The sequence below is a fragment of the Balearica regulorum genome, chromosome 6 (assembly GCF_011004875.1).
Source record: "Balearica regulorum gibbericeps isolate bBalReg1 chromosome 6, bBalReg1.pri, whole genome shotgun sequence".
Classification (NCBI taxonomy): Eukaryota; Metazoa; Chordata; class Aves; order Gruiformes; family Gruidae; genus Balearica; species Balearica regulorum.
In genome coordinates this window covers 34,960,590-34,973,648 of record NC_046189.1, presented here as the reverse complement: position 1 = coordinate 34,973,648, position 13,059 = coordinate 34,960,590, and the positions used below count along the sequence as shown (strand labels likewise).

The 13,059-nt window shown below is 37.4% G+C and overlaps 1 protein-coding gene across 7 annotated transcripts in view; it reads left to right on the top strand.

Moving 5' to 3' along the window:
* NCKAP5 (NCK associated protein 5) overlaps nucleotides 1–13,059 on the top strand; it is a 395,279-nt gene that overhangs the window by 245,754 nt on the left and 136,466 nt on the right. For 6 of the 7 annotated variants that reach the window (XR_012836176.1, XM_075757174.1, XM_075757172.1 and 3 more), the window contains one exon: nucleotides 2,351–2,441. Coding sequence is in view for 6 of the 7 variants with exons in the window: in XM_075757174.1 (XP_075613289.1) it covers nucleotides 2,351–2,441 (91 nt within the window). In the remaining variant the exon portion in view is untranslated. The remainder of the gene's footprint in view (nucleotides 1–2,350; nucleotides 2,442–13,059) is intronic. The other variant, XM_075757171.1, reaches the window with a different exon arrangement.

Below are 13,059 nucleotides of genomic sequence, written 5' to 3'. Positions count from 1 at the left end.
TAAGGCTGTTCGACAAGATGGACCTGTTGTCCAAAATAGACTGTCTGAATTTGATTGAAGATAAAATGGCCTGTTGAATTTCAGAATTCTTAATGAATTTTCTGAGCTGGTTTAACTGATGATACTAATATGCAACTAGACTATATTTTCATTAATACAATTAGGCCTAAATTGAAAATCTCTGATTTTAGTGATAGTTGAATTTGTTCTTTCTCCCATCTTTGCTTGTTTATTAATCTGTAATAACTATATGGAGGACTAGAGTTGGAGCTGTGTATCCATATATAAGCACAATAATTAAGAATCCTATTACATCATTAATTTAAAAATGAAATGGTGAGCACATTAAGAAAGGAAATATTTTGATGAGGACTGCACAGGAATTTATATTATAAACCAAAATGATTTCTTCTTTTGTGTGTAAAAGGCATCTGATTAAGGTCAGCCTATGAGCAGAAATGGTTCCAATCTGCAACTGAAAAACCACACCACTGTCTGCACTAGAGATTAGAGCTGGCTTGTTTTTATTCACATTTGGTCAACAGATGGTCCAGCTATTCTGTGGGCATTCTGGCAATGTAGAAGTCTGCACATCAATGACAAAAAAGCATCATACGAATAAGTAAAATGTCAGTGTTCATCTGAGTAGAATGAATACCCAGTACCGGCTTCTCAAAAAGTAGCATAGCTGGCTGACATGAAAGGAGAAAACCTAGCAAAACATCATATTACTGCTAAATTAGCCAATAGCATTCATTCTGATAAGACTGAAAGAACAGAAAGAATATGAGGCTTATATAAAAGATAATGTTCTTGGCCTTTGGCCAGGCCAGTTAGCTAATATTTGCTGTCTCACTGGATTGTTACCTTAGAAATTAAAAAAAATTGATATGCTGTGAATACTTCTTCTGCTCAATTGCATTTGCAAAGAATGGTACACGAAAGTCACGTCTCCCTAAACACAGCAGAAATAAACAACAGCAGGCAGTTTCTGGTCTGATATGCCTAGGAATACTGGCTCTTTTTTCAAGGTCACAGTTTTAATATACGGTGTATCTGGCAATATGGGTTAAGGTATTCTTCTCTCTCTCCTGCCTTCGTGTCACCCACGTACCCATGCCACAGCAGTTTACTTTCTCCAGCCCCTTTCCAGCCTGGCTGGTCTTCCAGCTCTCTCAAGGGATGGAGACAGCTTCAAAGGAAAAGAACAGAAAACGTGAAGGAGAGGGTGAGAAAAACTGTTGCATCTGCACAGCTGAAGAAGCTGTACAGGAGTGAGGACTTGCATGAGGAGATGGGGAATGGGGAGAAGTGTGAGGACCTTCAGCTGGAATTGGCAGTCAGCATTTTTTGTTGTAAAACCCAGCGTCTTTGTTGCTGTGTCCATCACTGCTTCTCTGGCTTTTGATCCCTTTCCTCTTCTTACCGGTACTCACAGAGCTGAAACCAGCTGTAGTCCCAGACCCTCTATTTGTGGTCAGCCTCTGTGACATCTCCTAAGCTCATGGATTTAATTTCTGATCTACCTTGAATGGGACCAGTGTTTTGTAGGTGGCTTCCATTATCCCCAGCCATCTTAGTGTGTGAAAGAGCAGAATTCTTTATTCTGCTCAGCCTGCATTCAGGAGGCTTAGCATTATTATCAGTTTTAACATGCTTGATGAATGCGTGTAGATCAAAGACAACTTTTGATGGTGTCTATTAACACCTTTTAAAATGAAAGTGCAAACCTTCCTTCTTTCACTGGTGGCACTGAGGTTGATTACGTTTTCATGAGATGGTAGTACCAGATTGTAGCCTACACTTGCTTTTTACATCCCTTTGAAAGGGCAGAGAAGGGTGAGTGTGTTCAGCAGCTGTGCCTCTGTAAACAAATGTGCTGGCACACACTGCTGCACCTATAACATAGAGCGTAAATACTAGTAATGTATTTGACAGTCTGTCTAAATCGCACAAAACTGACAATTGGCTAGAAATGCAGCAGGTTGTTTTCTTTTTTAATCTGGCTGATTTTGTTCCTAAATGACAGTAATTTTATCATGGTGTTTGGTTACACTGTTGACAAGGTGATGTCTTTTGCACACAGTTGTTTTTTAATTTTTTCAACTGAGCTCCAATAGGATTTTAACATTACAACTAATTACTGTGCATATTCAAAAGATAAAAGAGTGCCCTTAATGTGTTATTCATAACATGAACTATGAGAACATTATATGGCCAGGACAGTCTTTAAATATTAATTTCATGGTAGCCATGGATGCATTAGGCTCTTGTAAAGAACAAAACCACTGAATGCAACTCTTAATTTTTTTCCATACAGTTGACTTTTATAAATATTTTCATTCTCTAGAATGGAGGAGACAGTGAGAAATCTGCTACAGAGCCAAGGATCCCCAGGCCAGAACGGAGAAGGAACTGTCAATATCATGAAGGTATATCAGGTATTAGTGACTTATTACCTGTTTTCTTGTGATAGAAAAGTTCTTTAAAACAAAAATTGCCGAGGTAAATGTGTCTGGCATTGTTTCCTCTATTTGTTTATTAGTTGCGAATACTTGTCAGTGGTGTTTGGTACCATGTACATTTTTGCAGATGTTCTCTCACCACAGTTTAAGGTTTTTCATTTTTATTGTCATTGTGTTACCTGCAGTTGTTGTTTCTCACAGTTAACATGGGACAGAGAAACTAGTTTTGACTATTAAAGCACTTAAAATATTAAGTAATATATGCCAGCATCTCTAGAAAACACAGACGCTTTTGACAACTTGACCTTCCGATTGTGATGGATAATTTTATCCACTCATATTCTTACTGGGTGTGAGATTTCCATATCAAGCTCCATAGTTTCTTATCGCTGCTTGTGGCAGGTGTGTTTTATCAGCCTCACGTGGGGTAGAGTGAGAGTGTCTCAGGACAGACTTTAGGAGACCAAAGACTTTAGAGGTTTTTCAGAGGGAACCAAGTCTGTTTATGCTGTTTATAAGAAAGGAGAGTTTTACATTTTCTTAATGTACTGCTATATTCTAGAACCAGTGAACCTGAGGTGGTGGAAAGCCTTTTTAAGTGTCTGGAAACAGGAATGAGATACATCCCTGTTAATCAGATATTCTGCACATGAATTCTTAAAAAAAACACTTAATTAAGTCAGTCCTACCCTGTATATTTTTAAACAGAATAAGCATTCCTTATAAAGCTATAAAATGCTGAAATAATCTATTAAAGTCTATACTAGGTAGCAATTCTTCAGATAAGACACTTCTTAAAAATTCTAGTTATATTACTCCGTTGTTACAATCCATGGATCAAAAATACAGCAATGTTGCTAAAAAAAAAAGTATATTAAAGACTATTTATCACTGTAATTAAATTTTCATTTTAAGCTTGGATTGAAGGGAAAGAATCTTTTAGATTAACCTTCCAAAATAATCAATTCTTCTTGTTAAAATTATATCCAGTAAAATTTAATTTCAGGACAAATTAAACTTTTTGTTGAAGTTACAATAGAACATTGTGCTTTTAGAAACTGGTGATCAAAATGTCTGTATTTTACCCACTATCCTTTTAGGATGCAAAAATGAAATTCAGTTCCCTCCTTTTGGTTCAGAGTTTAAATCTGTACTTCTGCTCACTTCTGCCACCATACAGTGGATGTTCTGAAGTGAGTTTGGTGTCCGTCTCTCCTTTGGGTGGATTGCTTATCTCTCTGTTTATCACAGGCAGCTGGGACGATTTTATTACCTGCTTTTCTGTGTGCTGTCTTACCACAGTAAGGTGGTACCACAGTTAGGTTTTAGCTTCTTTCCACATTTTTTAGCATTCTTACCCCAGTAAGGTGGTACCACAGTTAGGTTTTAGCTTCTTTCCACATTTTTTAGCATTCTTACCACAGTAAGGTGGTACCACAGTTAGGTTTTAGCTTCTTTGGGTTTTGTTTTTGCACTTTCAACAAGAAAAGTTATAAAGTATTTTGGTTTCAGTTGAACTGAGGGTTTGGGTGTTACTTATTTTTCTTTTGAGATGGAAAAAAATGAGCTATGGAGTCTTTTTTAAATTTGAAATTTTGTGTGCTGCTGCCCTAGAGGGGGAAATAAACTAGCCATTCCAATTTCAGTGGTTGCGCAATTCTGTGTGGTTTTTCCTCCATGTTTTGTTTCTTATTTTTAGGGGAAAAAAGAGAGAATTTTCTTGTTTTGTTGTGTTCTGGTTTTTTCCTTTGGGGGCATTCCGACATAGGTGTTTGTTGTATCCTGCCAGCCAAGAGAATGGGTACTGTGGTGTGTTTATTGTAAAATCTCTTGGGTTTATTTTCTCAGCAACAAAAGAACAAGCCAGTTCTGCCCAGTTAATAACAAGCTCTAGCAAACAGCCCCCTCCACCTAGCAAACTGCTGTCTAATCCTTTTTTCCCTTCTTTCTGGACATGGGGTTTTGTTTGAATCTGCTAGGTGGTAGTCAGGGCTGATTCCCCAAACCTGAGCCTAGGTCTCTTATAGAGTGAAGCCATCTCTGTCCCAGGACCTTAAACCACCCATATATGTGTTACTCTAGGATTATTTTAAATTTTGTACTCCACTTTGCATAACAGCTTCCTTCTCTTCCTGTTCTCTTCTGGTTCTTGGGAATGCTTTCGCTCATGATATCAAAGTCAGCTTGATTTTTTTAGCAATTTTCATTTCTTCCGTATTGCCAATATGCAATTTTATTTGCTTATGAATTTCTTTTCTTAAGTAAGTCATGACTCAAAAGCAATGTATTTGTCATTTCCTGGAGGAATAGCTAGGCCACTGCATCATATACCAGTCTATGATTGGTAAACTAGGTCAAAAATATGCAACATTTCCATGAACTTTGTGGTTTTTTTCAATGTCTATTATTTGACTCGTTCGTCCTCACATCCCTTTTGTTCACTTTTATGACGAACTTCTGAACAAATAGTTTGTTTTCTGGGAATTTCAAGGAATGGCTCTCTCCACATGCAAAACAGCGCATTCCTGCCCTCCTATGGCTACCTGCTATGTAGGTCAGAGATGGGTTCACTTGATGCGTGTTTGTTATTCAGTCACACGGTAAAAACTATGCAGTGTTGTATAGGCAACAATCGCATGTAGTAATAAAAGCTAATACCTGGAAGGCTCTTCAAAACAAATAGTTGGCAAAAAATCTGTGATCTGAAATGTTTACAAAGTATTTTAACATTGAAAATATACTAATAAAGCATTATATGAATCATTAATATGTTCTTGAAACCAACTGTGGAAATCATGGAAAACATGTAATCTAAATATACGATGAATTTTATTGTAAATACTGTGTCCAGGTTTGGCAAGAGGCATCAATATGGCAACAGAAGCATTTCATTTATATCTTTCCAGATGCACTCAAACAAGTTTTTGATATATTTGTAAGGGTAATTCACCAGTGGGAATAGAACTTGAATGTACAACATGGATAATGTTTCTTGAAAACACTGATGTAGTCAGGTTTTTGGGAACATGATAACCATATTATCATCCTGTGTTTGTAAATGAAGTATAGATGTGAGGAAACACATGAAAAAAAGATTTTTATCATCTGAATTACAAATGGGGTATCTCTCTCTCTCTCTCTCTTCATATATACACACAAAAAATATTGAATGTATAAATACTAACATTGTTTTGAAAACCATCCTCTACAATCGAAGTTACCTTATAGAACATATTCTGAATCATACCTGTTCTCTGTCGTTACTATGATATGATCAGAACAATATGATAAGTACCAGGTACAACTGAGTATCAGATTTTACTGCGGTTTCACAACCATGTATTTCATAACAAACAAGGACATGACCTAGACGATCTCCAGTGTGACTTATCAACATATGTCCCATATTCTCTGACACCACGGTAAGTTGGTTTTAGTGTGTGAAGCCTGTACAAATTAATATCTGAATAGTCATAAAAGATACCTCTGTGCAATAAACGCTTTTGATCTATTGACCATTGTCTACATATTTGTTTTTTACAAATCTAATTATTGTTCTGGGATGTATGAAATTGAGTTCTTATTATAATATCAATATGCCTGACTCCAGAATAAATATTCTTGCTAATGAACATTAAATGTTGCATAGTGATCATGTTAGAAGAATAATAATAAGATGGGGCCCAGAGTGTGCTGTATTATTGCAATATTGTATTAGGTCTTGCTGGCATTCTTACTTGAAGCAAAATATTCTAACCCTTTCCATAGAGATAGCTGCCCTATGGAAATTTAATTTGCTGGACTTACAGATGGATGATGTGATTTCTTTAGGGTAAATGAATTTAGAAGCAGGATTGTGAATAAAATTCTCCTCTGTTATCATTTTACATAATAATAATAACTGAGGGAAGATTTATAATGAATGCTCACGTAGATGTAGACAAGAATATGTGTGATTTGAATTGCTGTGAACCATCGTATTTCTTGCTAAAAAGTTTACTTGACTAAAAGGCTCTAGTATGTAAGAGCTTTTATGATGTTTCTAGGAGGCATTGTCCTCCTAAAAGTAAGACCATGAAAGGCCAAACCAATACCTCATATATTACTGTTATTCTCATTCAAGACACAAGTACTTTATCTAAGAGGGAGAGTGATCCCCAGAAATAATTGTGTGCTGTACTTGAACCCAAGACATTAAAACAAGCACCCCACAGACTTTCCTTCCTACAGTTTACACTTGGACTCAATGATCTTAAAGGTCTTTTCCAACCTAAATAATTCTGTGATTCCATTCTATGATTCTAAGTTTGTCATTGTGATTTGGATATGAAAACCTAGCGTCTCTTTCCTGTTTGATCACAATTCTGTAATCTAGATAGAGTCTTACCTGATTATAAATCACCCAAGGTCTTTCAGGGTTTTTTTTAACTCCTTTTGACTTTGTGTCAGTGTACAGTGATCAAAATAGATGACGAAGAGAGTTTGTTGTAAGTTCACAATTTGTTATAATTTTGAAATTGTCAACGTGTGCACTAAAGCTCAGGAAAAACATGGTGCAGTCACATCAGAGAGGAAGGACGGTCTGCTGTTCAAAGACTGTGTTTGGGAGACCAGATTTTGATTCTTTCATTTGCTACAAATTTCTCCATCTCCTTGGACAAGTTCACTTTATCTGTCCATCTTTAACCTTTGTCTGTAAAAAGAGGATAACAAGATACCATTTAATCTCAGGTATATTTAAGATGTCATCAATATATATGAACTGCTGATTCTGTGGTAACAAGAACTGTTGTAAGTACTGAGCCAGATAATGAAGAGATTAAAACAAAAAGGCTTCTCATATTTCCTTGTAAACTTGGAAAAGGGCTTATTTCCTCCAAGGAGTTTGCTTAACATATGAATACTTTTAATAGAAAAGGACTCAGTTTCAGAGTGGAGCTTGGCTGGTCTTCAAGCAGCAACTATCCTGTCTTGTATTAAAAAATACGGAAGTGAGTTTTTACTGTTGGGAATTTGGGCATTTTGAGATATGAATTCCTATGAAAACTTAGGGAAGTAAAAACTCATGACTGCAGGGGTTGTAACCTTTTCAGAACCCTACTGTGCTGCTTTGAGATTTGCACTCCATACAAATACTGCTGTGGGAGCCAGGCATGTTCTTTTGATCAGCAGGAACTGAAATCCTGGGTTTTAGACAACCTGAAGCCCACCCCATCCAGTTTCACAGGCCCAGTCATCCCTCAACTTCTCTGCTAGAGCAGAGTGTCTCTTACTGCGCTTGTTCACCAGCTGACGTGATCTAAACTGTTTTAGCAGAAGGGATTTTCATGATGGTGGAACGTGCGGAGAGAGATTGACTATACAGATTCAGCAGGGGAAAGATATGAGTAACACGATAGGGGTTTGTCCAGGAGAACAATCCCTGTGCTGAGGTCAGTGCTGTTGAGTCTACACCAAGTCTAGGTCAAAGATTCAATGGGGATTACAGGTAGCCTTAATAGTAGGGCACTTTTTCAGGTTTCTTTGGCCCTGGGTGCAATGGAGAAGAGCACCTTGATTCCTTCCATTTCTTTCTGAAAGTGGTATGTATCCTGTCTCATTTTTGCTTCACTGCTCCTTTTGGCACCCATCTAATTACACTGACATCAAAGTGGTGGCAGACAGTTTGAGCAATTGCAGCCCAAGCATTGGAATGGGCTCTTCTCGCCGAGTGAGAGCTGTGACTGTGGTTCAGCTCTGTTCTTTTTCTCCCTCTGGAAGTATGACAAGATTATGAGAAATAATGACTTCAGAAGAGATTTCTCAAGCTTTAGTGTGCACCATGAGAACAGTGGCACACAGCTCCATGGGGGACATCTGTCCCATTTGCAGGGCATCACCACCAGTGCAATCATTAACTCACACTGCAGCTTCATGGGAGGAGTGGCTTTGAACATCAGAAAGTTCAGTTCCATTCCTACTCTCTTGCTGGATATAAATGTGTGTGCCTGCTTTATCCAAAGCTAAGAAAGAAGATTTGTCTTTAAAGACTCAATACTGATAACTGCAATACAAAGATAAAATCATTCCAGTCCTACAAGACTTCTAGCTCTCAGTCATGAAGTCTAGAGTGTTTTGCCAATTGCTTTCCGAAGCAGGTGTCAGAGAAGTGTGACTACATAAGTGATACTGGCACATTTCAGGTGGCGTTGTTGGCCAGATCAACCTGATTTTTTCTCTGCGTGCTTTGTGAGACTCAAATATGGAACAGTTGTTGTGACTGTCAATTCTAATTTGCACAGCCATTGGTGTCAACAGCTCTTTCATGAGAAGAAAAACTGTATCTATTGGCAATATAATTTTATCTTAACACAAAATTATACAAGCCTAATGTTCAGGCCACTGATATGTAACATTTTATAGATGGGGCATGGCTCTGAATTGAAAAAAAGGCACTAGTTGAATTCCCTAGCTGAAATCCACATAGGATATTTAATGCTAACTTTTATTGCAGAAAGAGGAAATACATCATTAAAATTAAACTTGTATCTCTGGATTGGAAGTGCACGCAGGAGACTGCATCAACCAGGTCTCCTAAGCTGCTAAGGAGAATATTTTAGCTGTTTTGTGTCTCCCAGAGAAGGACAGAAGAAGAGCCACCCGCACTCGTAGGACTCCACTGGAAATCCCAGGCTGTCAAGGACACAAGCATTTGCTGTTGGACTGCTTTTCCATACAGAGGAATACAGGGCTAGCTCACTAACAACTAATTCCTTATGGCTTTTCTTCTGGTAGTTTTCCACCACTGTGCAAAGATTCTGATAAATATTTGTTGCCGTATTTAACTAAATTAAGGTTGGATTCTTACCCCCAAAGGAGAGTGATGGTGCTCCTTAGACACTGTTAAAAATTACAGTTTTGTTGCAAGGAACTTGTGTGCAAATACAACTTGTGTTGCAAACAACTTGTGTGTTTTCCAGTTTTGATTGTAATACAGAAACAAAGCAATGGAGTTATGTTTAACACAACAAAGTCTCATAACTGAAATGTGCCATTTGTGTGCCTGTCTCTCAGAAAACAAGCTGTTCTTTCCTTCCGACAATCCTCTATATATCTACAGTAACAAGAGGTGAAGACTGACAGATTTGATGATACTATTATGTGTTATACTGACTGTAACTCTACATTTAGATTTTCCTCTACAATACAGTGTTTCTATCTTTTGCTATATCTTTCTTCTAGTTCTTACTTTCGGAATGTATCCACAAAAATCAGCCCATATACATTGCCTGAACCCTATACATATAAAACAGGCATAACGGACTGTCAGAGACACTCTTTGGAAAGCAAGATGATGATGTGGTTCACAGCCCGACTGACACAGGTCATCCCAATGCATACAGGGACTTCCCATTTATGCACAGCAGGTTGTCTGCAGCCTTAATCTTGCCCTTAGTGGTGTTCTTCTGGTTGCCTTTTTTCTAATTCAGGGGATGTATTTGAGAGAAAAAGAGTATGGCTCTAACATCCCTCTGCTTGGTAGTCCTAAGGGACTGGCATAACCTCCTGGAGCTTATAGCAAATATCAGTTTTAAGATAATCTATCTGCTGCTTGGAGAGATGCCGGTGTCTTTGTATGTGAAGGCCAACTTGTTGCTTCTCATCTGCATGTATTCCTCATGCGGGTCAAATGAGGGCTACCAGCCACAGGGCTGTGCTGACACGCAAGCTGAGGGCAGCCCATGCTGTGGCTGTGTGAGAACACAAGACTGCGGGGCTGCTGTGGCACGCTTGCCGTGGGACCCAGCGCCACTTCCAGACCCGCTCTCTTTCTCAGCAGAGCAATGAGGTCCCCAGGGAGTTGTTGTCATCCCCCATCTGGCAACTGCTTTTAGAGCTCCCCAGGTCTGTAGTGTGACTCCTGATTCCTGACGAAAAGAAGATTTTAGATTTTTTAGCCTATCCAGATCCCTGCCAGGATCCAGACGTGCTTTGCTGACCTGACACAGCATTGCCCATCCTGGGCTGGTATTGAAGAGGTTCTGGTTGGGCAAGAGGATCTGGCAAGTAAATAAGAAGCATTTTTATCTTTCTAACCTTTGGTGTTTTCTAAGGATAATGAATAAGAAATGATAAATAGAGACCATTTACTGCAATCATCTGTCTAGTGACAGAAGTGTTTGGGTAGAAAAGTTGAAAAAACACTTTGTATTCCTTGATGTCCCAAGGTTGAGTCTTACATGTGGCCAAGCCACTTACTCTCTCCCTATTTTCACATCTCCATAAAAGATATTGTTCACTCTGCATTTTGAACTGTGATTCATTTATATTTTCAAACCAGCAGAAAGCAAAGCTTTTTCTAAAATTTTAAAAAACTGGGGAAAAAAATTGCTTATTTTCTGAGAAAAAAAAAGGAGATTATGCTGTATTCACAAACATTCTCTCTTTGAAAATTATTTTAACAGAAGAATGCACTTACCAGTATACCAGTATATTTATTTTGGAAAGAACGTGCACTGCTGAACAAGAAAAGTATTTTTAATTTCAGTTAAATATATTTAATCTAAACTATAATAACATATTTGAAAAGTTGAAGTTTTGATATGATCCAGAAGGATAATTCCTACATTTTATTTTTGTGTGAAGATGCATTCTGAGCTTCTTTCAGAAGTTTTCCTGACAAGATTGAGAGACAAACCAACTACTCCCTGGCACTTGCAAAAAATTACCTGGTTGTGTAAAAATACACTATTTTTTTGTTCTAATCCTATGGGTAACTTCTTAGGTCAGCTTCTGCAATTGTGCTTATGGTGAGAACTAGTGAGTTAGTATATTGCTGTCATTCCAAAATACTAGTTAATACTCATCTTCAGGTGTGTCCTTTACAGCTTCTTTGTGGTATTCTCTAAAGAAACCATCTATGGAAAACAGGATCAACAAGTATAAGCACTTAGGAGACTTTCTGGTGGCAAAAAAAAAAAACAAAACCACTCAAAGCTTTTAATTTCATTAAAAAGAGTAATTTGGCCTTCATCCAAGTAGTGAAAAGACATTACCAAAAAAAAAAAGAAGAGCTGCGTAGGGAAGAAAAATTGGCTTATTTCTAGCAATTTAAATCCAGAGTAATTTTATTACCTTAATTGCTGTTACATAAAATTTACGTAATTTAATTTTCAGAATATTTTGGCTTGTTTGTACTTCAGTCAAAGGTACGTATTTTAATACTGTCATTTTAGTCAAATGTAGTTACTTTAATACTTACAAACTCCTTCAGGAAAGTTTAAATGGTGCATAAAGGTTTCTTGGGAGGAAAGATGATGGCTTTAATTATGGTACTATAATGAACCAATTTGTGAGAGAATATGTGCATGAAAAATCACACTGCATATTCTTGCCATCGTATTGTATATACACATATTAAGGAGGAACAGCTTAGGTTCTAGAACAATTTTTTTTTTTCTGCTGATAACTTTGCTATTCAGTGTAGCTGAAGTCTTCCATTTTGAAAAGGCACTAGAGCAAAGAACCCGATGAGTTACTGCCACACTGCCCTGCCACCACTGTGCCTGGAACCTGGCTTGGAAGAGTCACCTCCAGAATAATAGTCTTTGATTTTGCTTCTGACAGACAAAATGCCAGGGGTGAGGGTGCTGTTGGTAATGTGAATGTCCATTCACTAAAGACAGAATGGTGTCAATGGCAATATTTGGTCACCAGGTTAGTGTAGTTCACTTTGACACTGCAGACTGACGTTCAGCTGGGGACCTGAAGACAAAACACTCTACTCTTACTGATCTGTTAAGTACCCTTAATAGTGAACTTCAGTGTGAAGGTTTTCTTCTTTTACAGTCTTTTTGATCTGAACTTTTTCAAAAGAAATAGATGTTTCTGATGCATGGAACAGCCAATAAAAGCATCATCTGGAAATTTATTAATGTTACTGTTCAATAGCTTGTACTAGTGGGAAGTGTTTTGAGTGAAGAATAATATGTAGTACATTTAGATTGATATGTGAGTGGTAGGAGGCTCATATCAGAAACATAAAGAAAGTACTTTGTTCTCTTACCCATCACGTGTATTTAATCTAGGGAATGTTACTGTTCACTCTGTTCACTTTGTAAGTGAAATCCAGAGATGAAAACGAAGAATTTTATATGTTTTTTCTAACAATGGTAAAGGGTGAACAATTTGGGATGTTTCTGTAAAATTTTGTGATATATGTGCATTTCTTTATTTTCCTTCAATTTTGGTCAGCTTGTTCTGAACAAAAGCCGTTAGCTAAACAAAAATATATTATTATTGCACTTGTTGATGTGCTATCTAAGGCAAAGCTATATTTTAGTCCATCCTTCCACTGGGAGAAAATAAAGCAAGAGAAAACAGCTGAATATGTACTTAGAAGTAGCAAGGTAAAACCAGAAGTCATATTTGTAGCCTTATACTCAGAGATAATGTAAATTGCACTGTCTAGTTGCATGTTTTTGTGGTTTTTTTTTTCATTCTAACTTGTTTGCTCAGTTATGGGTTTTTTCAGACCTGAATCATGGCATTTAATGGGATTCCCATTTGCAAATATATAAAATTTAAAAAAAAAAAAGTTGCAGATGGAACAGCC